The sequence below is a fragment of the Seriola dumerili genome, unplaced genomic scaffold, assembly GCF_002260705.1.
Source record: "Seriola dumerili isolate Sdu_G_001 unplaced genomic scaffold, Sdu_1.0 BDQW01000187.1, whole genome shotgun sequence".
Lineage (NCBI taxonomy): Eukaryota > Metazoa > Chordata > Actinopteri > Carangiformes > Carangidae > Seriola > Seriola dumerili.
The window spans coordinates 3,023,902-3,050,084 of NW_019174442.1; the positions used below are offsets into that span (position 1 = coordinate 3,023,902).

The 26,183-nt window shown below is 38.6% G+C and overlaps 2 protein-coding genes across 3 annotated transcripts; one reads left to right on the top strand and one right to left on the bottom strand.

The window, feature by feature from the left end:
• The first annotated feature begins 1,385 nt into the window (after window positions 1-1,385).
• LOC111227389 (protein lunapark-B-like) lies at window positions 1,386-13,016 on the top strand. 2 transcript variants are annotated; one of them, XM_022752834.1, is made up of 15 exons: window positions 1,386-1,495; window positions 3,033-3,102; window positions 4,025-4,066; window positions 4,534-4,584; window positions 4,679-4,815; window positions 5,055-5,113; window positions 5,353-5,393; window positions 5,508-5,591; window positions 5,745-5,796; window positions 6,020-6,136; window positions 6,416-6,526; window positions 6,763-6,868; window positions 7,117-7,187; window positions 7,373-7,546; window positions 9,836-13,016. In XM_022752834.1, exons 2-15 carry the CDS (start codon window positions 3,076-3,078, stop codon window positions 10,021-10,023), a joined length of 1,260 nt encoding a protein of 419 aa, XP_022608555.1. In that variant the 5' UTR covers window positions 1,386-1,495; window positions 3,033-3,075; the 3' UTR covers window positions 10,024-13,016. The 2 variants fall into 2 exon arrangements, with proteins under 2 accessions (XP_022608555.1, XP_022608556.1); XM_022752835.1 differs by having other exon boundaries at window positions 6,434-6,526.
• A 2,005-nt stretch (window positions 13,017-15,021) lies between these two features.
• On the bottom strand, window positions 15,022-22,258 carry LOC111227413 (acetylcholine receptor subunit alpha). Its single transcript, XM_022752863.1, has 10 exons — window positions 22,243-22,258; window positions 21,858-22,000; window positions 18,971-19,015; window positions 18,141-18,250; window positions 17,848-18,043; window positions 16,969-17,206; window positions 16,330-16,553; window positions 16,110-16,224; window positions 15,708-15,832; window positions 15,022-15,150 (listed from the first exon to the last, which is right to left on the bottom strand). The coding sequence occupies exons 1-10, from the start codon at window positions 22,256-22,258 to the stop codon at window positions 15,022-15,024; spliced, it is 1,341 nt and encodes a 446-aa protein (XP_022608584.1).
• Window positions 22,259-26,183: the final 3,925 nt, after the last annotated feature.

Sequence of the window (26,183 nt, forward strand, 5' to 3'; positions counted from 1 at the left end):
TATTTTTAGTTTTAATTCAAATATATGTATTGGGTGAACCTGGAGGAAACTAATGCAGTATAATGGAACAGGCCTGCAGTAAATCCTCCTTCATGAGGATTATAATGTTCAGTATTTACTGAATCTGTTGTTGGTTTATTTTGATGGTCATTTTGGAGGCTGTAATTGTAATTGTGGTAATTGTTTAAGTGCACTGGGATATACTGAGAAGTGTTTCTAATATTTTGTCAAATCTAATTCCTATAAATGGGATGGACAAAATATTAGGAACACCTCTCAGTATAGGGTTAGTTTATATAGTGGTGTCCAAAAGTCTGAGACCACTTTCCCCTGTAGCCTCACATGTTGCTCCATAGTAGCTCTGTATCGCTCAATTTCATTTACAAAGGAGAATAAAAGGGAGCCGTTAAAAACACTGAATTGAGTTCAGCAGGGTATCTCCTTAAGTCTCAAGTCGTCATGTGTCACCTATTTCTCCTCACAGGTGAAAGTATTGACCAGTTCAACATGAAAACGGTGTTCAGGAGGAAACAGATGGAGCTGACCCGCCAGAACTGCAACCTGGAGCAAAGTGAGACTCCTAATAGATGTGCTGCAAAACTTTATTTCACATTAAAACTACACTAATTTTAACAATTTACACCACTGGAGAGGTGTACAAAAGAATGTAATAAATGGATGAATTAAATAATGTGTGCAATTTACAATCAACTAACTGACAAATTAAAAATAAAAGTTTGCATAAGAAAGAGAGGTGAATAAATCTTATTTAGTAACGCACAATTATAGTAGAAATGTAAAAATAATACTTCATTGCTAAGTGAGGATAGTGCAACAGTCTAAGTGATGGAGGTAAGGTCCAAAAAGTCCAGGAGCCGTTATTCATCACCAGTCCTCCTGTGTGCCACAGTTTACATGAAGCAGACTCTGTCTGAGGGAGAAGCTGTTCTGAAGTCTGTTCATGTTCTGCAGAACCAATTTAAAACACAAGGTTAGTATACGTTTTACACTGTGTTTTTACCGTTTAGCGTTAGCGCATATGACTAATTTAACAGTTAGATTACCTTGAATTGTGACAGATAGCCGTGTTAGCAGCATCTTCCCACGGCTCAGCCAGGAGACTGTTGCTGTCTGGTTGCTGATGCGGGTGGGCGTACATAGCGTCCTCGGTGATACAAGTCAGATCCACCCCTCACTCCTCCCAGGCTGGACCCTCTCATCCGAATATGGTTTCTTCTGGCTCCAAAAAAACAAGATGGCGACGTCCATAAGCCAAAACCGAGGCTTCAAAACCAATGGGTGACGTCACATTTGCCACTTGGTCTGCTCTCTGGTTACGTCATCAATGGGTTACGTCCGTTACGTCTCCACGCCGCGCCAAACTCTCTTGGCAGTTGAGATGTCAGTCCGGGATACAGCAAGAGACCGCTGTTTGCTTGTTTCTGCGCTAACCTGTCTGAATGAGCAGCGAACAAACACCCAAACACCGCAGACTGTAAGTATTTATTTGATCTAAATACACATTACATAAGCCCAGATGAAGATAACCAACGTTAATGACAGCGTGTCTATCTGCTGTTGACGTCGGTCCTTGCTAGTCTGTTGTGGTTGCAGTAGCTAACTAGATAACAGTTAGCAAACATTTTGATTTGGTTAATTTACTACATCTATCTGGAAGCATAAAACTTCGGTCAGTTAGAGTGTCTCTTTCTGGTACAGTGACAGCCATTTAACGTTACTTTAGCTTGCTTGCAGCGGTGTAAAATGTCCAGTGTTTTGATGGAGCAGCTAACGTTAGCTCCATTTGCTGCTAACATGAATTTATGTAACCGTTTAATTTCCATCTGAAAGGACAAAGACAAACAGAGAGCTCCATTATTTGCCTGGAAACCCTTTAAGTTATAAATATTATGCATTTATGTCTGATGACCATCCCGGGACTAAAACCCCAAGTCTCAACTTCTTTGCTTACAAAGGTTACAGATGTAGAGATCGACACATTTCATTAGGTTGGTATTATTTCAAGTAATCTACTGAAAATGTTCTCACCGACAGTGCAACCCATAACACATATTTTATGCAAATCAACAAAAGCCAAATTTCTCATTGAATATTTTGCTAGTAAGCTTTGGAAGCACTATTTCATTGTAAATTGATTCTTTCCTGGATGTAAGCTGTTGTTCCTTTTTCCTTCTGCTTCTCATTATGAAAAACTGTGCACATTACTTGCTGGTTTCCCATTGTTTTTTTCTGAACTACACTGCTGGAATAATAGCAGTGATATCACAACAACTTTAGTTAACTATGTGTAAAAAATACTGAGTCATCCTCTGATAGGTCATATCTAGTCAAAAAGGAAACCAGTCCTGGATGTCATCATGACCAGTGACTAGATGTTGCCCTCTGTCCAGAGAGATAAAACAAGAGCTATTCATAGTGGATTGGTATGATGAGCAGTTTTTCGAGCTGAATATGTCAATCCATATGAACTCAGACAAATTTCAGCAAAAGATCAACCATGTGGCATATTTGTTACTACTGTGCGGCCCTATGTTTGTTATATACACTCAGTTGGCAGTTTATTAGGTACACCTAGCTAAAACTAATGCAGTTATTACAACAGTTCTGCAATAAATCCTCCTTCGTAAAGGTTACAATGTTCAGTTGATGTTAATTCAGCTGTACAATCATGAAGGTTTCGCTGCTTTTGAAATATGTTACATTATATGTATTAGACTGCATTATTTTTAGCTAGGTGTTCCCAATGAACTGCCAATTGAGAGTAGTTATATAAGAGGGAATACGGTAAGTATATTATCTCAGTAAATCCACAACAACAGCACTAACCACTGTGTGCAGTTATTCTATAGGCAACTTGCTAAATACTTATGTAAGTGTTGTGTACATGTCATAGCATAGCACAGAGCTTAATCGTGGTGTTAAACGTCAGCACACATTGTGTAACTGTAACATCAAGGATTATGTGTTTTGTTTACCTTAATCACGTTTAACAGAGACTTCCTGTTTTATAGTGAACCAAAGGAAACAAAGAGGAGACTGCTGTAATTTACAAACATGGGGGCTTTGATTTCCCGATGGAAGGTAAGTGGATGAGAGACAAGAAGGCATTAACAATGCAAAATGAAAACAGAATGAAAGATGTAAAAGCACAACATTTAACAATTATGAGGCAAATCATAAAATCGTAATAAATGTCCCTTTAAAGAAGGGACTTGGCAGATAAAATGATTATGATGGATTGGGCTCCTCAGGGAGAGAGCTACAAAGTCCTGGGAATGACATTTAAAAGGTTAAGAGATCACACACCTAGATCATAGGGATTTAAGAGGTGTGATATAATGTGGAGCCAAATTTCATCCAGCATCAATATAGTTTTTAAATCAATCCTGAAACATACAGGAAACAGTTGTAGATAGACAAATCAAATGATGACTGACTAGCCTGGCCAGTCAGGTTTTTTAAACAGTAATAACAACCAAATTAGCCAAAAAGTTATTTCTGAACACTGATTCAAAGTAGACTTTTTTTCTTTTGTTCACCTTAAGTGATGACAGTATTTAAGACAATTTGGGTGTCTTAGCCGTCAACACACTGAATCTTTGGCCCGAGCTAGATTAAGTTCATGCACTATTTTTAGACATACTGGAGAAGTCAAAGGGAAAGAGACAGCAACAAACAGAGAGACAGCAAGAGAGATTCAGCAAAAGTGAAACCCTTCTATCCATATTATCTCTGAATTCATTCAAAGTATAACCAGAGGGATACACATGGGTACAGATGCAGAGCAATGTGAAATTGCACATTTCATTTGCTTTTATTTACATGTTGCATGTACACATCCGTTAATAAGTCACAAGTAAACGTGTTTACAGAAACAGGGCTGACTGTTTACTGACAAATCAATCAGTTCTGAATGTGATGGTTGTGAGTGATACTGATAAGCCCAGTGTTAATTCTTCTGATGAACCTGTTGATGACTTTCCGATCTTTATCCTCAATCTAGGCAAAGCCAACCACAGTTGAGCAGCTGGAGAACCTGGATAAGGTACTAATTAAATATTGTATCAGATTTTATGTAATTACCCAATTCTTTAAACGCAGAAAATGTATACAACCCAGTTTGTTAATTAATTTTTCATAATGGAGATATACAATCAGCAAGGACCTTTCTCAGAAGCAGGATTATTGAAATAAGCAAGGACAGAACATGTGACAGAAATTCCATGTTTTACTCAGCATAGTTTATCCTACTGACGTCATTAATCCTGCTTCATGACAAAGGTCACTATTTTATTGAAGTTGGGATGCAGCATTTACTTGTACCTGAAACACTAACTCATGCCATTCTTGAGTATCCCGAATTAAATCAGAAGGTTACTACTTATAGTTAAGCAAATGCCTTTCCTTGAAACTCATAGTTGATGAACTCTAAACTGAACATCTGATAATTTGAGATTCTTTGCACTATTTAAAGAACCTTTAACCTCCATGTTTCACATGTTTCCCTTGTAGGATATTAAAGAGCTGGAGGAGTTTAGAGCCAAAAACCAACGTCTGCAAAAGGTAAAGTTGGTAAAACATCAACAACATACAGTGGTTTTTTTAAATTGTAGTTTTTTTTCTCCTCATCAGTGTGTTTGTGTGTATCTGTCTGCAGCTGTGGGTCGGCCGTTTGCTTCTCTACTCATCAGTCCTCTACCTCTTGACCTGTCTGATTGTCTATTGTCTCTACCTACCTGAACAATGGTTGCACAGAATAGCAATGGCCCTGCCTTTCTTCATATATCCTGTGCTGTGAGTGACCACTCCTTGGCAATCTTCTGCAAAGTGTTTTATTTATAATCTGGTACACAGCGTCTTAGAAGTATCATCCTAAAATAATCTTTTAATGGTGTGAACCCTGTTCCTTGTTTTTGCATTTTATTTTATTATTTTCCAAGTGCCTGTGTGAGTTGACAAGTTTGAATCTGAAGTTTATAGTCAAGAACAACAACATTCCTCACTTGGCCTCTCTTTTTTTTCCCCCTCACTAGAGTGTGGTTCATCAGGAAGTTACTGATTTTCCTTTTTTGCAAACGCACTGAGAGAAACAGTAAGTTGTCTATCAGTCCCTCTCTGTCAGCTGTCCATCCAGCTACCACATAGAATCTCTTTTCAGCCTTTGTTAATTTTAGAACTTAGCAAATAACATTTAGACTGTGTTCTTCTGAATTTCTGAATTTTATTCCCTCTGTTTTTATTGACATACATTTTTTTACAGTAGTAAACTATTCTGCTATCTTATAGATGGAATAGTATCATTTAAAACATTGTTCATGCCTTTGATTTTAGATGATAAACTAGAAGATTTAAAGGCTTCCAAGAAAAAGATTGTAAGTGTTTAATCCTTCACAGTTCATATTTCATTTACTAATTTTTTACTGACTTGTTTAAACAGAGTTTGGATGTTGTGTTCCCATAAAAATTTGCCTGGTTTGTGTTTCCAGCTGGAGGAAGTGATGGAAACAGAGACGTATAAAAATGCCAAACTCATCCTGGAGCGCTTTGATCCAGAAGCCAAGAAGAAAGCTGTGAGTGCTGTTGTCTACTTTTTAAAAAAAAATTGTTTGTATGTTTGTGTACTTTTTTACTTTTTTCTATCTCTGTTTTATCTGCCTTTTGTTTTTTTTTTTGTTTTTTTGTGTGTGTGGTTTTTTTTTTGTTTGTTTGCTGTTGTGTTGTAGGAGCTGGAGTCGACTCCGGTGCGTCCTCAGATGACTCCCAGGCCAGGACAAGGTACGACATACATCAATACAAAACAGAAAGATAAAGCATCACATTTAATGTTTGTTCAGTGGTATTGGATGGGTCTTAGGCCAGAGTTGCGTTGAGAGCGAGACAAGAGCTACAAAAAGTGATTTTTTCTTTTGTTTTTGTTTCAAGAATGCAAGAGTTAAAGGATTCACAGATCAAATTCTTGCTTTTGCAATTCTGTAAAGAGTTCCTCTTCTCTATCCAGAGATTCGACAAAGAGGGGTGGCAATGAGACCCATGCCAATGGGCACCCCGGTTGCCATGACAATGACTCCCCCACCTGGAGCACGGCCCCCATTGGGACCAGGGGGCACACCTGTGGGTAAGGGGAGACACAGATACTTAACATTATGTATGATTAAGTATCACAGTTTCTAAGTGCATCAGTCGTACTGGATCCAAACAGTTGATTGTGAAAGCTTGCCAGTTGTGCTGTTTCTCCAAGGAACGTTACAAGTCAGCTCTGTCTGTCTATGAGCCAGGCATCCAGGTCGTGGGCAAAGTACCAAGTCAAAGGCAACTAGAATGGACTGCAAATCCAGTTGCCTTTGACTTGGTTCTTTTAGACATTAGTCTGTGTCCCATGTTGCTCTCCCTACAGAACCTGTCCCTCTCTCAGCTCCAGGAGGACCACCGGAGAGATCTGCTCTGTCTGCCTCTGTGCTCCAGGGGGCTGTACCAAGGACCCCCTGCTCCCCTATACCAGGTGTAGGTAGGTTGTAAAGCCAGTGAGTGTATCTTAGCATAAATGCTTGAGTGTATGTAGCTGGTTTCTGCAATTTAAATGTGTGATTTGTAACACCCATTTACCTGATGAAGGCATCACCAGTCAAAGTGTATATTGTATTGAGGCTAGAGAGCTTGTGATAGTGGAATGTAGAAAAAGTCTTTTCTAAATCACACAATATAGTCTAATGTTTCTGTCCTGTATGTGGACTGTTTCTGCAGGCATGCACCCCCCAGGTCCTCCATTAGCAAGACCCATTCTACCCAAAGACAGGGGAGCTGTGGATCGAGTCATTGAGTACCTTGTAGGGGATGGACCACAGAACAGGTGAAGACCCTTTTTTAGATCTAAAGTCCTTCGTGCAAGTAGCTTGTAACTTGCTCCCACACTCATTTAGCAGTTTACAGATTCTCCACAGGGGAGTGGTGTTCAGTCATTATCACACCAGGTCTACCCATGCCACCCTGCACTACGTGTAGGACTGAGAAGTTGTAGCAGCAGCAGTTTGGTGCTGTAGCCCTGTTCAAATCTCAGATCTTCCTTTCTTCATCTCCATTCCACCTTCTCTCCTATAGATACGCGTTGATCTGTCAACAGTGTTTTTCTCATAATGGCATGGCTCTGAAAGAAGAGTTTGAATACCTGGGTAAGAACAGAAACACACGGATGCATTTAATGACAAAGAGATTTTTTAGATTGAAAGCTCCATGAAGGTGTTGTAGTGCAAACTGGAATTATGAATTGAGGGAATTTCAATACTTGGTAAAGATGATGCAGTTTCTGTCTCTTCCTGTTTCACTTTCTCTCCTGATTCTGTTTCTCTCCCTCCAGCATTTCGTTGTGCATATTGCTACTTCCTGAATCCGGCCAGGAAGACACGCCCTCAGGCTCCGAGGCTTCCAGAGTTCAGCTTTGAGAGGAGGCTGCGAGCAGAATCACGTTCCCCTGGACCAACACCACGTTCCGGGACTGAGACAGAGGAGGAGAGTGCACCTCCTTCTGGAGGTACAGGAAAACACAGATACACGGACAAACACAAAAAGTTAGACTGAAATAGATAGCTGACATCAAACAATAAGTAAAATTGAGTTGAGACCTGATCATGTGTGCTACACCTGAGAGACCTGCACATAGATTCATACTGTTCTGTTCACCTTTATGTTACTCACTCCATTTCCTAACTCCCCATGTTAAATGCTTCTTAACCCAGTGCTCCAGTTGACCTTTTTCATTTGTTTTTTTTTTATTCTTTCCCAAACTTTAATGATGCCAACTCTTATCCCTTTGTAGCTGTTGAGCAAGGAGCCAACAGAGGTGAGACACCACCACCTTCAGATATCACTGTCCTTTTTGCTACAAGAAGCAACAGTGTTAAAGAAATTTTGATTTTTAGGCATTAAAGCTGCCATGTCAGTCATATCTTTCAAAGTTATCTCCCAGGCTCTTCATTCATCTTTTTTACCAGATGAAATAAGTTGAAAAGTTGAATCCTGCTGCTGGCCTGTTTTTTTCAGGGTGCAGACAACTTTCTTGTTTGTTATCATCGTGATCCGACACAATTCAACGAGAAACCAAAATGGTTGCAGGAAAAAATGCAAAAAAAATCCTTCCTTTCTTACTATTTAACTAATGTTAAATAGTATATGTCTTGTCCAATATACTGGTTAGTTAGTATCATTTTGGCAGTAATCAGACAAGTATAACAGTACAACAGAAACAATGATCAATATACTCAGATAGGTTCAAAAAATTGCATCAACTAAGCATGTTTCTTAGTTCCCTCATCAGCCTGCATTTATCAAATTCTACTTTCATCCAAGTTCCACATTACATTTCCAGGGTAGCATTACAGTGACCAGTGGGTTTAACGGTGTGATCTTGCCTCTAGCCAAGGCTCCGGCTCCATGGAATTTGGTCCACAGTTTCCAGATCCAGCAGAGTCCAAAGAACCCTCAGACCCGACCTCTGCAGAGTCCAGGTTCCCCAGTCCCTCCTCTCTGTCTGATCAGGCTTAATTTGAACTAATTTGATAAACTTGATCACCCCTGATTATCCTCCTATTTTCTTCACTGTAGAATCCATAACCACGTAGAACGCAGCCCAATGCTTATACCAAACTGCTACTTCTAATCGCAGTAAAACAACAGTGGGTTTTAGCAGTTACGGGGTGTTTACACCAGACTGGGGTCAAATAGTGTTTATAAGTACATTTTATACAATTTTTAGAGAATTAAAATTCTTCCTGCAAAATTTAGAAAAACAGAAAAACTATTGTGAAAGTTTCTCGCTGCTTCTTTTAACAACTGACCTCGTATTGTCTGAATTGCCTTAATGGTCCATAAATTTAAACAAATGCCATTAGAAAATAATAAACTTGTTTGCCCCAGATCTGGTTTTCACTGAGTCTACAATATATGAATTATAAATAAATGTATCCCATTCAGATGGGATATATTTCTGTGGGGGGGGGGGTTTAATACAAGAGAGCTAATTACTTATTTTAGTCTCATCTTTAGCACATTTTTACCCAGTCCCAGTTTTAATTACATTGCCAAACACATCCTGTTTTATGTGCATGCTGTTCATCCCAAAATTAAAGTGCCATCTGTACTGACACCTTCTATTTTAAAGCATATGTTTGAGTATTTACACATCTAGACCTTTGTTTTCACTTATTTTTGGTTCAGTAAATTATGTATATCATGTCATTTTCCTGCAGAATCTCCTTGTCTCGACTTCTGATCATTTTCTCTGGAATGGAATGAATCTTAAATTCTGCAAATAATGGTGCAGTCAGAATGTAAATCTGGCTTGATTTTTCAATCCACAGTGAATCAGACTAATCATTACATTAAGAAGCAATGATTCAAAAAATATAATTATGTTCCTAACACGTATGTGTATTTGTAACACCAGAGTCTCTAGCATTGGTGTTGATGCTGAAATTGGATTTGTGTTTGTGTTGAACGTCAACATCTTTCAGTTTTAATTATCCTCCTGAAGCTGTGTTATTGATGGGAGGGAGATATTATGGGATGTTGGTGAAGCCTCTTATGTTCTATACTCCTCCCTACAGTGTTGTTCTGTGTATGTTAACCTTCACAAAGGGAATGCTGCTCATTTTCTTTGATTTATCACTGATTTTCACACCCAATAACCAATCATTTCTTGTATTGCAAATTATTCTCATTATCTTCGATGCTCCCTTTCTTTCTTTCTTTCTTTCTTTCTTACTCCCTCCTTGTTGTGTCTTACTGGTTAAAGAAATGTCTTACTTGCATATCTTTTCCTCAGATGAGAAAGAAATAGGAGAAGACGAAGGACCCACTCAAGAAGTAGAGAACGAGAGCCAGTCAGAGGAGCAGCCACATCAGGAGGAGGAGGAAGAACTGGTCCAGGAGGAGAAGGAGGAGGAGGTGGCAGAGGAGGGATTAGAGCAGCGTCAGAGCGCCCCCTGTGAGACAGAATCTCAACCATCATAGCTGCAGAAAGTTCAGACGGGGACCAGGGAAGTCTGATCACTGTGTCCAATTGAGGTTTTGATACTGGCAATGATAGACCGGTGGCATTTTAAAGCAATATAGCTGGACAAGGATGGCTTAATGATATCTTTCTTCCTTGCAGCCAAGGATCATTTTTCACCATCATACTAAGACAAAGCACCTTGAGGAGATTATGGAGATGATATGCTTGGTAAATGGTGTGTACTCTTAATGAAAAACATAATGCAGTATACATTTGTCATATTTAATATTTAAATTGTCCAACAATATTGCTTAAAATGATGCCAGCATTTCATGGCCTTAACAGTTTGATTGGTTCAATGGGAAGTTGTCAGATTGATGATTGTAGTTTTAATCTGAAGGCTGTTTCTTTATAGAATAGTTGGCTGCTGATACTGCTCTATATGTGGTTACTGACAAACTGATTTAGTTTAATATTCTAAGATTCACAGTTTTGTTAGGTTTAAGTAGCTGGCTTATAGATGATTTGTTAATGGAAAGTGTTACGTTTTTAGATTAAACTGCTGGTTCACAAAAGGTTTGTCCTCAGATGCAGCAAAAACAAATACATGCTTCAATTGAAATTAATTCCCTGATTCTTATTTCAGTCATTTAATTTTTAACTCTACCAGGACTGTATATTTTACTAAATATCATAGTTTATTCTAATACATGTTGCATACATGTTATTGTTTTGTTGGGTTGTAAACAAATATTTCCCACAAAGGTTGGTGAGAAAACATAAGCTCTAACAAAGTGCATTTTTAGACAAACCTTTAATGAATCAGGGCATCATCAATTGTGTTTACAGTACATGCATACAAGTATGCCATTAAGTGTCAGGGTTCTGCTGTGGCTTTTTTCCTCTCCTAGTTTTAATCCCTCATACAAGCTTTTGTCTTAATTCTGAAACATCTAGGAAAACTTGGATTTACTCACATTTTACCAAACACTGATGCATGTACACATTTTATCATTTTAATTTATCAAGTTTATTCATGATGTTTGAACAGCTTGTCTCAGACAGGCAGAATATCGGATATGAACAGATATCCAGAAAAGCACAGTTAGTGCATTTAAACACTCGTTGCACTCAGATCTGTTAAGAGCAAAGGTCCTGGAGTTATTGGTCAAAATAGAGGAATAGACCAGGGTGTATACCAACAGTTAGAGAAAGATTTAGTCAAAGTCAAAGGCCAACAGCAGATTATTTCCAATCATGATAAATGTCCCACATAGTCTTGCATTTATCCAGGACACTGTATGCTGAATGCTCCATCCAATAACTGAACTCAGATCAGCCAGGCACAACAGAAAATGTGTGCTAGGAGGCTATTCTGTGTCGGAGAAGCTGACTCTTCACCATTCTGGACAACCCTGCTGCTTTGTCCGAGGTTTCCCCTGATAAAAAATAGTTTTGGAAATGAGTCAGACTTTACAGAAATAATTTGACTTGTTGTTTTTCCTCATCAAGACTGTTTTGCAATGTAGGAAAAGTGAACCTCAGCAGTTAAATTAAGTGGTTTTATGAAGAACCTTCTTTGAGATAGGGCCTGTTTACCTAAGATGACTTATTACCTTGAGGAGTGCATTAGTGCTGATGAGCCAGCAATGAAGCAGTCTCTGAATAAACTAAACATTTGGCATGCAAAAAAAACAAAAAAAACAAAAACAGATTGGAGCTACAACTGCCAATTTATCTCTATCTGGTTATTGCCAGCCAGAGTCCTCAATGGGATTATCATTTGCCAAATGCACTGTTGTTTTTTCTGAATCTCCTGACATCATTTGCACTGACTTTCTCTTTGTATTTATTTGGCTATATTGTGTTTTAATCTTTAGTTCGGGTATTGCTTCACTGTTGTAAGACATGTAATCTGTAACTGCCACGTTACTGTCACAACAATTTAAAAGTATAGGCCTGGTTTGGGTTCTGTAGCCTCCAGGGTGCTGAGGATTACCATTTTTAGAAATATGTTTTATTCTTTGTGCTTACATTAACTGTGTTTTAAATGTGTGCCCTCACAGAAGATACCTGGTGCCATCATAATGCGTGCCTTGGTTGCTGCCAGTATATCCATTAGTTTACACTATAATCTGCGCAATGTGTAGCTACTGTAGCAGCATCAAATGAAGACAGTCCATGGCTCTTTCGGGGGCGGCACTAGCACCTGGTGTTTTTGACAACAATTTATTCTGTTATTAAATGGAACCAGAAGAAATGGTGTCCATGCAAATATAAATTTGTTACATTACCTGTGTTGTACAGGTCTGGTCCTAGAAACACCTAGGCTAAGTGGGCAAAATATTCTGGTGGGACATACACGACACATTAAATTACTTTAAAAGTGTTTCCACAGTAATTGTGTGTTTGTTGACCTCCTCTAAACCTTGCAGCAACCCAGAATAATCTATCAAAACAAAAGCTTGCTGTAAAGATTTGGACCTCCCTTCTGAATCCGTACCTGGCAGCAAAAGTATTCTTGGACAAACCTTTGTTGAATGTTGAGGAGAGACCACTCTATGAATAGAAAGTTGTCTGACACCACGCCTTGACCGCAGCTTGACATTTTGATTTGTTCCATTTTTCACTGCACCAGGCAGCTGCGTTTCCAGAAGTTGCAAAAGTGTTGCATCATGGTACCTGTACCAGCTTACTGATGTGTGTTTAGCTAAAGGCTACCAGTGTTAACAAGCTTGTTACTCTCAATAATACTGCTGATGATGAAAATGTCAAAAAATTCCAAATATGAAGCTGTCACTTTAATATTTAAAAAAAACTTCTCAGATACTCAACAGGATGTCTCACATACTGGCACGTGTAGTACCTGGTCACTTTGTATTTGCAGTTTCTCCATTTTTTTTTTTTTTTTTTGCACTGCTAGAATTATCAGGTGAATTTCTGCCAATGCTGAATGTCAAGTGTGCGTGTGGCACATATAATAAAGTTTTTTAACAACAAAAGAAGGCGATAGTTGTGCTGTTGTGGTTCTTAAATGCTGTCCCCATCTGCTTCAGTGCCCAATCAGAACTAGATTATAGGCCTGCTGTAAGGAATAAGTGATAGGATACTTATGGAAAAGATGTAAGATTTAATGATATATTATGTCGGTTAAGTCTGAGCTTTGCATAGCAAATCCATTATAATACAACAATAAAAGAAGATATGGCATAAACTAAGTGAATAATGACTTTTATTTTTCACTCTTTTCCACATCTACACAACTACAAATATAAAAAACCACAACAAATGGTCAGTGCAATATGACTTTACAGAACTTTACTGTATAATTAAACTGAAATGGATAAAACCACAGCTGCAAAATAAATCAAGTTGCCTTCAGCTGGTCGCTGTAAACACAGGCAGTAACACTGCAGCAATAACAGACAAGTTTAAATGTCATTAAATTTTTCACTTTCATTACTTGCTAAACAACCTTCCTTTGCTACGTCACAATTTGTTGTATTTTCAATGGCACAATTAAAGCTGAACAAAACTCATCAGCTTTTATTCCATGACCCTTAAACAAGAAACTACTCTTTGACAGAATTTATTCAAATTATTATTTTGATCTCTGGTATGGTCAGTGGTTGAAGATCTCCATGTACAAGAAGAGACAAATCTAAATTTACCAAAACTGAGTGTTAACAGCAGAGAAAGGTCAATTCAGCTATGCTGCTATTTAAATAATCAGCACTGGGATGGCTGCCTGAGTTTCTCTTACTTAGTTTGTTGGCTCGACATTCACCAGTAACTCAACCTTCAACAGGCATTCAGGTCTGTTGTCTTCAGTCTTTACAGATATTCACTGAAAAATATGCAGATTAAGTAAAACTGATTTTCAATCACTTCAATGTGGTTAAAAATCAAATCATTTGTCAAAAAAAAAAAAAAATTCTTAACTAATGAACCTTAAACAAAATGTACAACAGAGTTAAGTGGAATTTACATGCATCAGTGACAAAGCAAACGTTGCCACTAACCCATGAATATGTGAAGTAGTTTTCTTTTTCTGAATCACACGTGTGATCTGAATTTCATACCACAATTCACAACTTTAACCCATAAATATAAATGAGACGTTTGGAAGTCAGTCGAGTGTCAGGCAAATTAAAACAATAAAACTTCCAGGCAGGAAATAATCTTGCCTGCACTCAAAGGCCAAGACAATGTCATCAGCCAGACTCGTCTCTACAACTAAAGATAAAATTGGACCGAAGCACTGTTAAATTAGTAGTTCAGCTTTCAACAATCTGAACACATCCTCTTCCACTTCCTGTAACATCCAGGTTTCTCCTTAGACAGTAATTTTAAATTGAAGCCCTCAACCGACCCACCATAATGGGATGGAGATGGGATTCAAATTTCCTAATAGCTCAAATTGTCTATAGAAAGTAAAGTACATGTATTTGCTAATGATATTGTATCCATTCTCAGTTAAGTCCTCAGCATAGTGGACATGAAAACAAACATTATCATGTTAAAGTTTTTTTTTTTTTAACATTTAAGAAAATCCTCCAACACAGATCTTAACTCAAGCTGCCAAAAAAAAAGAAAACAGAACAAATCAATTATTACTGTTATGGCTTTTTCATACGAGTTTTAAATTACACTCATAGAGACTGCCAGAATTATGCAGCAATAAAACACACTGTAGAAAAACATTTTAAAAAAATAGACAAATTGTTAGTGACAAGAATAGATTCAAGTATGACCCATCTAGATCACCTGACTCATGTGATGCCTGGATTTGCCCTCAGTTTCAGTAAATACACAAACTCACACATTTGAAAGTGACACGAGTGACAGCACTTTACTATATTTAAAAATCGACTTAAAGTGTGTCTGTCTGTGTCTGAGAGACAGATGGAGAAAGAGAACAACGTGAAGCAGTCCATTGATGGAAACTTTTCTCATGCATCTCCAAGTATGACATTGATTCTGATAACACACATACTCCTTCATGGGTCAGGCCCCTACAGCATGTTGAGCTCGATGAGTCTCCCAGCAAAGACAGCAAGCGTCCCGATGATGCACACGGCCATGAACACACAGAGCAGGATATGGTCCAAAACCATGGCAACAAACTTCCACTCCTCTGCTGCCTGGGATGAGACGAGACGAGGAAGAGAGAAAATCATATTTCAGGACCTTTGACTTTGGATGTCCATGATTAAGGTATTTATTTACCCATAAATGACACTAATGATGCCATGAGTCACTCTGAACCAGTGTTATACTGTAAAGAGTTTGGCACTGTCTCTGTTCACATTCATAAAGGCACCATGGTTGATGTCTTGATAAAATGTTGCTGCTTTATGTTTTAAAATTTGCCTTACAGACACACAAGAAACTTCTCAATGTGGCAATTTATTTAATGAGCACTTGCTAAAAGTAATAATAGTAAGTGCTATGAAACTGATCTGGAAAATTGGTTTGCTTCATGATTATCACTGATTTATGGTATTAACGGAACAGTTGCCTACGTATTGCAAAAAATCTGCTACTGCATCACTGGTTATAGGATCCTCCATGTGTTAATTGCCAAGTGTCAGACAGGTTGTTTTTTTGTGCCATTTTAATTCCAGTCTGTTTTATGTATTTCATAAACTTGCATAGATTGATAACCTTGTATCCATTATTCATGAAAGTGCTTTCTTACATTGTTAGATTCCTCGTCTGATTTCATGGTCTCAGCGATGTACTTCACCCCTTCAATGGCGCTGCGGACATCAGGATTTTTAGCGATGGGAGACTGGTAGGTGACGCTTGTAGGGGTGGGATTACCTGCAGAGGAGAAAACAGGGACAGACTGTAGTTGTGGGGGCACATGGAGAAAGACAACACCCTGGACAATTTTCTTCCCTAATAATTATTATATTACTGACTTCAATGTATTTACATTTTTTATCATAAAGAACAGTACACCATATCTGAGGTCAGTTGGTATTATCAAAATCTTTTCCTCTGACACGCCTGCCTGTTACACTAACAAGCCAACAGTATATAAAATCTGGCTTTCTGAAACTGATCTCTGGGATCTGTCATATAGCTGTAGTCTTGCCTGAGATGTCAGAGATGTCCATGTCAGTAGGGAACAGTCTCTTCTGTCGGATCTCCTGACTGGGGCGCTTCATTGTTGAGAAGAACATCATGTTGGGAATGGTTTCAATGAAGACCTGAGACAGACACAGGTACTGATTACATTCCTATTTTAAATCAGTCACATACAACAACAATGGCATTTCTTAAATGACAATCATAGATATGATACTCATATGAACCTTGCGGATCCACGCTGGCATGGTGTGTGTGCTGGGCGAGCGGTGATGCGTGTTAATGACGATGACGGTGATGATGATGGAGGCGATGACAAACACCATTGTGAAGAGCATGTATTTCCCTATGAGAGGAACAGCACTGGAGGTGGAGGGAATCAGCTCCACAATAACCAGCAGAAAGACAGTCAGAGACAGCAGGACAGAGATGGAGAGAGTCATCTTTTCACCTGGGGACACAAAGACAGACAGTCAGGCTACTTTTACACTGCAGGTCTTGATGTCCTGCTTCATATTTCTACCTATATATAAGTTTTAAAGACTTATTACCTAAAAACCCATGTGTGTACCTAAATAAACTTTACTGTATTTACTCTATTGCAATTTACTGTAATGTATGGGGGTGACCTGAATTTGAGCTATATTGCTTATGCAATTTCTTTCCCATTATGACATACTGCAGTTTGAGTGGTACTTTGGCTGTTACCAAAAATGGTGACAACGTTTAGACAGGTTTAATACATTTCAAAAAGCTCTTATAGCAGAAACTGGTGGCCAGTTGGGAATTTACAGACAAACTGATGAACTAACACCTTGCTTGTCAATACTGGGTTAACATTACAGAACCCACCAGGATCTACGTACCAGAGTCAGTAGGCAGGTAGAAGACCAGTCCGGTGAGAAAAGAAAACAGCATACAGGGAATGATGACGTTGACGATGAAGTAAAGAGGCAGTCGCAGCATCAGGAAATGGTAGGTGATGTCCAGGTATGGTGTGTCGGGACAGCAGGTGTAGTAAACCCAATGTTTCCAACTCCTGTAGTCCTTTAACACCCACTCTCCTGACTCCATGAAGTTACTGAGGTCTGGCCGATCATTGTCCTAAAAAACAGAGGAGGACAAAATAAGGTTACAATAGAAAAGGGTATTAAAAAGGTATGGTAAGGGCATTTGGGTTTGGACGGTACAAGTTTTAAAATCCAGTTCTTTCACATTCTGCTTTTTTTTTTTTTTTTTTTTAATATATTTTTTGGGCTTTTTATGCCTTTATTGATAGTGCAGTAGAGAGAGACAGGAGATGGGGAGGCAGAGAGAGGGGGAATGACATGCAGCAAGGGCCGTCCGATGCGGGACTCGAACCGGGGCCAACTGCAGCGAGGACTGTAGCCTCTACACATGGGGCGCCTGCTTAGACCACTACGCCACACGACGCCCCCTCACATTCTGCTTTTTAATAATTGGTAATTATGGATTTATAATTAATTTTACAAAACATGCAGGCAATTCTGGTATTATTCTGGTATTCTTGAGAAATGTAGTCTTTAAATTGGATGAAGTTTATGATCTCATACTATTTTGTTATAATAATATAACAGAAGTGATGAGGATGGTTAAGTTATTTATTTTTAAAGTGGAGAGTTACTAAATTTGTAGTATATTAAAAACAACAGACACCTCAGTTTATCTTGACCACTGATGCTAATCTGTCATAATAACCCCAAAAATGTATAAATTACACTCACTGGGTGGATGGCAACCAGCAGTCCATCATATGTCCAGGTTCCCAGTTTCATGCTACAGTTCTGCAGGTCGAAGGGGAAATGGAGGACAATAATCTCACAGTAACTCTTAAAGATGGCTGGAGGGTTCCATGTTATCATCCCAGTGTACTCCAGCAGGACTTTAGTTTCATGGATGATGGCGAAGTCACCATCAGCACTGCAGAGGAGAAGAAGAGTCGCAGAGGAGCAGTGAGACGTTTGAGGAATGATAAATGTAGGTGTGTTTTTCAAAAAGACAGGGAATGTGTGTTTACTTGTTGTATAGCACCAGGTCAGGTTTCCATATGTCGGTTGAAGGGACTCTGATCTTTCTGATGCCTCCGTAGTCATCTGGATTCCAATTCAGATTCACATCTAACCATTGCTGGGGTGCAAATTAGAAAACTTTAGATCTTTTGGTCTGCTAATGTACTGTAAAGAACGGTTAAGTTGTTTAATGCCAACCTAAGCATTAAATACAAGTTGTCATGTACAGTAGGCTACGTGTACAGTATACACATCAAAACAAATAAAAATCTAGATCGTTTTTATCATGTTCTATATTTAAAGGTTACTTCAAAGCATACAGCAGATTAATTACTAAAATCTAAGTAGTTTATGACAACTCAGAAACTGCATTGTGGGCTTCACATGTATGTATGTTACACTATGAAACACTGTTTGTTGGTGAAATCATTGACAGTTATGTACCTAAATATTACAGTAACCTTGACTCACTGTACTACAGAATTAATAGAGATAGTATTTCTAACATAAAGTATTTGGATCTTATAATCACCAAATGCTGTTAAATTTACCAATTTGCAATGTAGCGAACTAAATGAAATTATAATTCTTGTAATAACTCTTGAGTAGAGAGCTACTTCAGATCAATATTCTATAGGTAAAACATATGGTCAGTTTATAAAATATACATTGTTATAGATTAGACAACCCAACATTAGGCTATAAGTTGTTGAAATGAGCTCTACTTCTACAACATGTCAATGAAACAATGATGATACTCCAAAATATCACTGCTTTCACTTTAATAAAAGTGATCAGTAATTCTTCCACAAGACTACTGTTCAACAGTCACACTTACCTGTTTGAGACGGACATTACTGGTCACAATCTGGTTAACTTCATCCTGAGAGAAGCAGAAGAAGACAGCAAACAGTCAGAAGCTATTTTTTTTAATATAATTTCATAACAAAATATAATTTGTAATTTGTGTGACATTTCTGTGTCATTTAAGTAATAGAAGTAAAAAAATAATATAAAATGATTTGATCAAATCCAAAGTCCAATCCAATGTTTTCCCTCCATTTCAGCTGGAAAGTCAATGCGGTTGCGCGCGCGCAGGCGCCCTTTGATCCTTAAATGGAAGTATTGTTGGCGAGTTTAACTTTGGTCGACTTTTATTTTTCTTTAGTTTGATTGCCACAGAGGACAACGGTCGAGCTTCCATTGTTGTAAAATTAAAATAAACTAAGAAAACGCGTTCCACTCAAGGTAAAGACAAGTTTTTGGAGATGGCGACAACCTTGGTAACGTGAAAAGTTTGTTCAAGCATTTGTTGGAAACTGTTTTGAGCAGCTCAAAGTCAGTCCAGTTGCGCGCGCGCAAGCGTCTTTGCTCCCTAAATTTGAATATTAACGGTCGAGCAGATGCGAATTTGACTTTAGTCAGAGGTTACTTTTCCTCAGTTTTATTTATACCGAGGACAGTGAACGGGCTTCCATTGTTATACAATTAGAATAAACGAAGAGAAAACGTTTTCCACTCAAGGTAAAGACAAGTCTTTGGAGATGGGTACAACAGCATCGGCATCCAGCCTTACCGATAACGTGAAAGGTTTGTTGAAGTCTGTTGGTTTTGTGTATGCTAGTTGATGTTAACGGTAGCTAATGTTAATGTTAGCAAGAATGAGTGTTTTTTTTAAAGCCAGCACTGCTAATGCTAGTTAATTGTTGTCCAATAGCAACAGACGGACCATGGGGAAGAGAGCAGAGAAGACTACGACCTTTTCAGCAGCTTTTAAAAAGGAGGAGAAGTGTCGTCGACAGACTCGTCAAGACGGAATTTCAGCCCTAGCCATCATCTTTATGGACTGGTTCAGCTAGCTAGAGGCGCAGAAGGAGAGCTGCTAACAGTAAGAGCATTTTTTTCCCCATTCTGCTTGTGTTGTGCTGCGTTGCTTGTGTTTTGTGGCCGCCGTGCCATCACTGAACCGGTGTTCTTGTTGTGACTCTAGGCTTGTCTAGAGTGTAAGTCGGGACATAACTTTAAGGTGACAGCCTGTTGTTGTTTAGGTCGCTCTCAGGTTGTTGCGTTGTGTTTTCAGTCATGGAGTGTGGTTTGATTCATGTGAGAATTAGAGTCAGGGTCCCTGACTCTACAAGCTGTTAGGAGGCATAGTATTAACAACTCAATTGTAACGAAGTGTTCATCTGTACAGCTGACCATTGTATGGAGCTTTTACAATCTTTGTTTACACTGCTGAGGTTGGTGTTGTATGTGGCTGGTATGTTTACTCCAATAGCACAATGACATTATCACAATGAAATTGTGGTAATTCCTTTAAAAACAAAAGACACACACACACACACACACACACACACACACACACACACACACACACACACACAAACATATATATATATATAATGTGTGTGTGTATATATGTATATGTATATTGCTCAATTGTAGGAGGAAAAGTGTCATTGACAGACTTGTCAAGAAGGAATTTCAGCCCTGGTCATCTATCTAGAGGCGCAGAAGGAGAGCTACGAACAGTAAGAGCGATTTTAAAAAAAAAAAAAAAAAAAAAAAAAAATTTGCATTCTGCTTGTGTTTTGTGGCTACCATGCCATCACTGAACTGGTGCTCTTGTTGTGACTCCTGGCTTTTAAGTTAGGGCATAACCTCAAGGTGACAGCCTGTTGTCGTTTAGGTCGCTCTCATCTTGTTGCATTGTGTTCTCGGTCACGCAGTGTGGCTGGATTCATTTGAGAGGTAGCCTTGGTCTCTATAGTGTGCCTATTTTTACATTATTTGGCTGCCATGCCATCACATGGTGTAAATACTTGTTCCTTTGTCTGTATGTGACACAATCATAGAACTTGAATTTATTGGAGATTAGGTAATGCTGTGAGAAATGCTACCAGTGTTATAAAATATTATCTGTTGTTAATTCAAACCACTTGGCCAGTGCATAATTGTCATCCTTTCTGCATTGACTGACAATGTTGTCAGAATTGCTTTGTCGACTTCAGTGCTAAGGACTGTCGGATAGCTGTACTTTTTGTGATCTGTCAGTTGCTTTGACTTTTTCCTCTTATCAGTGGGATTGTTTGTTTATACTTTGATGTGTTTGCAATGTATTTGGTGAATCCCATGTCTCACTTAAGACCTGTTGGCAGCATGGCTTAACTTCAGGATCTCTGCTTAGTTTCCCAATGATGCTACCTTAATCTTAAAAATAGTGACTGGCACAGCATGGTATGGAGGGCCCCCTTTACAAAGTGTTGAATATCTTATCTATTGCTGCATTGACTACATAGCCTGTTTTTTGGTCATGTAATACAATGAGAACACAAGTTAGTAAGTTTTTTTTAAACTGTAGTTTACAACTGTGCAGTAAGTAAGCTCTGATACTCAAAGTTGTAGCCCTCTCCATTGATGACTATGCTTTCTTTGCTAGGAGTAACAAGGGAAGGGAAAAGTAGTTCAAATAAGAAAAAAAGAAATTGCACTATCTATGTGGCAAGTAGTGGAGTATAAAGCCTATGAGTCTTCCTGAAAGTAAAATTACTAATATCAGTGTATTTCTAAAAATTACAGGGAGAAGAAAGAGCTGTTAAGTTACAGTGAGACAGCTATTGATTTCTTTCTTTATGTAAAAACAAACTCAATTTCTGTTCTGTTTCTTCACAAACAAACAACTGAATTTAGCTTTTTCCAGTGGCATGTCTCTACCTCTCACTTACCACACTAATAAGCTGAATTAGCTGCAGTCCCACTGTGACTACTACGGCTTCACTGAAGTGGTTCACGGGACGGACCACCTTGTTGTAACCAGTAAACAGGGTTTTCACCAGACGAGTCTCATCTTCTGAGCAGAATACCGAACCTAGGACACACATACACAAAAATTCAGTCAGGCCGTCAATCTTTTTTTTTTTTGTTGTTGCAGTTTTTACTTGATGCATAGCACAATAAGGTCAGAGATCACATAGAGTGATTGATAAGGACTGGAAAATACTGACTTGTGACCTGTGAGTGTTGGTGTTTAAACTTTGAACTAATTTCAATAATGTACATATTTATGCTGTACATAAACTCTGCTACACACAAGTTTTATTTTGGGCTCACTTTGGCTGAGGTACATAGTGAGTACGACTAGTTGGCATGTCCAGCTGACACCAATGTCCCCACAAATGTTTTTGCACCGGAACTGAAATCACAGCTGAAGCAACAGGAAAGCCAACAGATTGCATTTAACTGTGATTCACACACCAAACATTTCCTTGGCTTACAACCAGCAACCCGAAACCTTTCACTGTGACTGAGAGAGATGGAGAGAATAGGAATAGGAATAGTCGGAAAGAAAGACAGGAAGAGACTGTAATTATCAGATGAGAAAGAGGCAGGGGCAGACATATGCAGACAGATCAACAGCAACAGCAGTTAAGTGACTGGCATTCCATATTGGTGAAAAGCCTCTGCGCTGAATGTCCCATGAGCTGTCAAAGCACTGTGATCAAGTGTGTTTCTGTATAAGTCCTTGGAGCGAACCTAATCCGAGTGCTAAGAGGGTGTTTGGGAAAACCGGCCTTGACCAGTCCACTTGACATTAAATCTGGATCAGTTAGAGTTCAGAGTAGATAATAGTTAACATTTAACACCTCTTCATACAAAATGTGTTTCCAGCTAACAGACTTTCAAGAGCCATGCCTTTAATTGTCGGTAAATTGTGCTATGCCTATGAGCAATGCACATGCGACATCACAGCCCACTATTGTCCAGAGCAGCTTCACTTGTGGGTTTTTTGATGAGCAAAACACAGATTTTTGGATAGCCTCAATGATAGACAAAATAACAAACTATTTTTTATTTACTTAATAAGAGTCAGAGTCCCTGACTCTAAAGGCTGTCAGGAGGCATTGTATTGACAGCTCCATTGAACCACAATTCCTCATCTGTACAGTGGAACATGTTAGGGTTTTTTTCATGTTCATCTGGAAATTACAATGTTTTGGGTTGTTTATTATATTCTGGCACTTTTACAGTCTTTGTTTGCACTACTGAAGTTGGCATTATGTGTGGTTGGGATGATTATTCCAATAGCACAATTACATATGTGTATATATATACGTATGTGTGTCTCCGTGTGTGTATATTTAAAGGAATAATTGTAGGCACTATTACTGTAGTAGTATGTACTTCGTTCTGCAAGTGTACTATTGCATTACCTTTGTTCAAGTAATCGCACACTGCAATTTTTGTTATAATATGATGAAGCAGATTAGCATAGTGCTACTAGCCAGGTTGTGACCTAAGTTACATCCGTTGCATGTTATTTCTGGAATCTGCTGGTGATCAACACTCAGCCTGAACTTAGCAGACAAGGATCTTGTTTCATTTAGCCAGCAAGAGCAGAGGACACACACACACACACACACACACACACACACACACACACACACACACACACACACACACACACACACACACACAGGCAGTTTGTTTTTGGTTTTGGGATCCAGTGTAGTGTTGTTGTGTATAGATGCTGATGTTTATTTCCCTGGCTGTCTCACATTGTCTCTGTTGCTGGCTGCCGGCTCCCTGTCTGTTGTCCTGCTAACATGCTTTGATCTGGCCACATACAAAAATAGAAGGGAGGCGGGACGGAGGAGCCACTTGGAGCTGTCAATCATTGCCCACCCTCAGCTCCCCGTGATACTGAACTGCCTCAACTACCACAGCTTAGCCTCTTTCCATTTTCTGCCACTTTCTATCTGAAAAGTATGGGCAGGAGATTATTTCGTGTTTTATTTGAATCAGTAATGAAATAGACAGAAAGCAAGCTTTTGACCAAAAATCACTGGTTGGAGTCACATGACAGGGTGGGAAAATGCTGTTGAGGAAAGTAAATCAGTGCTCCTGTTACACTACATTTGAGCAGGGCTTTAAAGGAGGTACGCACTTGCTCTCAACTTGCCTTGTCTGTCTGCTTCCAGAGGATGGGCATGAATTGTTGCATTCAGTCAAATGTGGCTGAATGGGTATGATTGGCCATAGATAGCTAGTTGGCTTACTTGGATCATTGCATTGTATCTGTGATGACAGCCACACCTCTTACTCAAAACACAAAATAACTACAGGTCTTACCTTGTTCTATTCTTACTCCAGATTGCACTTCATCGCTCTCCTCCAACTGAGGGGTTTCTCTGAACTATATACTGTACATCACTGTAATTTGTTGTCTGTTTCTCATTCACCTCTCTTAGTGGTCATCTCTTTGAGCGCAATCATTGTCCTTTGTCTCTCTTTTGGTGGCTCCCTCTTATCTCTTATACATGCTTTATTCTTTCCTTGTACCCAGTGTTCTCTATTTAATATCCTCCCACGTAATAACAACTTTGCTTGTAAAAAAAAAAAAAAAACAAAAAAACAAAAAAACCCCAAACTGCTCTTGGGGACGACAAAAAGCCTTGAAATGAGCATCAGATTTGGTGGGGTTTGTACTAATCTGTGAATTCATGAATTTAGTTTTAATTTGTTTTGTGTGCTGAATCCACTTTCACATGACATTACAGTCTTTGCTGGTGCTTTCTTTTCAAGGCTGTTATATGAGAAACACCATCTGAGTAGTGACTTAATGTTGATGTTGATAGGTGCAGCACCGTAGATTTTACAAACTGCGAAACTCATATCACAGTTTTTAAGTTTGAATTTTGTTTTAGCTAGTGATCCATGTTTGCATGTCTTCAAGTTCATATCATTGAAACCTGTCAGTAGTAGTGAGATGTTGCAACAACAGAGGGGGCTCATAGCCTTGTGTAGAGAGGTAGAGAAAGTGTGACAAGTGTGTTGTCAAGGGTCCGTCTGATGCAGCAGCCAGTTTTCCTGCATTCAGTACAGACATTGGCTGAACATTATTAGACATTGCTGTAAATATGAGTAGCAAATAGGGACTCCTTTTGCTGTGATGTTTTTGTAATAATGAGGATGAGAGAGATTTCATATTTAAACTGTTAAGTTTTTTAATTTTAGACTGCAGACTTAATCACTTTTACCTTTGTTCTTGAGACTCTAGATAGATCTGTTTGCACAAATGGCAATGGAAGCTTATCTAACCACATGAGTAACATTCAAATAAAGAACTGAAGATATTAATTCTAAAATAAGATGCCAACCAATTACTTAATATGGTGGATAATACTACACTTATGAAAGAGTCATATGACAGGCCATAGTATGGTTTACTTTTAAAGTTACCTCATCTGAGGATCTTGATTTATTTAACCTGAGACAAAACAATCATGTTTTGAGGCTGGAATAATCTGTTTGAAATACAGACATACAAGCTTCAGCTAGTAAATATTTTTCAAAGTGAATGTATAGCATCTGTGAATAAAGCCTTTCAAATGATTTACTGAGGACTATTTTTTATTGCACATCTGCAGTGATGCAGATAATGTCTAACTGGTAGCTTACAGGCTGCATCCGTTCATCCTGGCACATCACCTCTATCTCGCTATCACATCAATTTGTCAGAAATGCATTTCTTAAAATATGCTAGTACTCAGATCACTGAATTAGAAAGGATGAATAAAAGTAATTCCTACTGAAATTAAAAGGATTGGTAATCTCTGTGGTGCAGAAATTGAATACTTGATATTGACATAACTAAGAGATAAACACTGTTTCAGTGCATGAGAATCTAAAATCAGGAAGGCTACCATGATGAATGCACCATTCAAATGGAAAATAAATTGGCAGTTGCGATTAACATTTAAAACATTTTATTTATAAGGCACTGACTAAAACAGGTTTAAAATTTCAAAGCTTCCTATTAAGGCCTGATCAGAACTCTCTGTTTGCCATTTAGGTTTAAATGGATAATACGATATGTCATGTTGAGTTAATTGTTGATTCCAACTCTATATACTGAGCCACAGTGTATTCAACACAGAGGACACTGGGACAATTTCCTGCTCTTGTTCCCTCTGCTTGATTTCTTTTACAGTTAATCATATGTTCTCTTTGAGTTACTACTGAAACCCTGAGACTTCACAAAAGGTATGAGT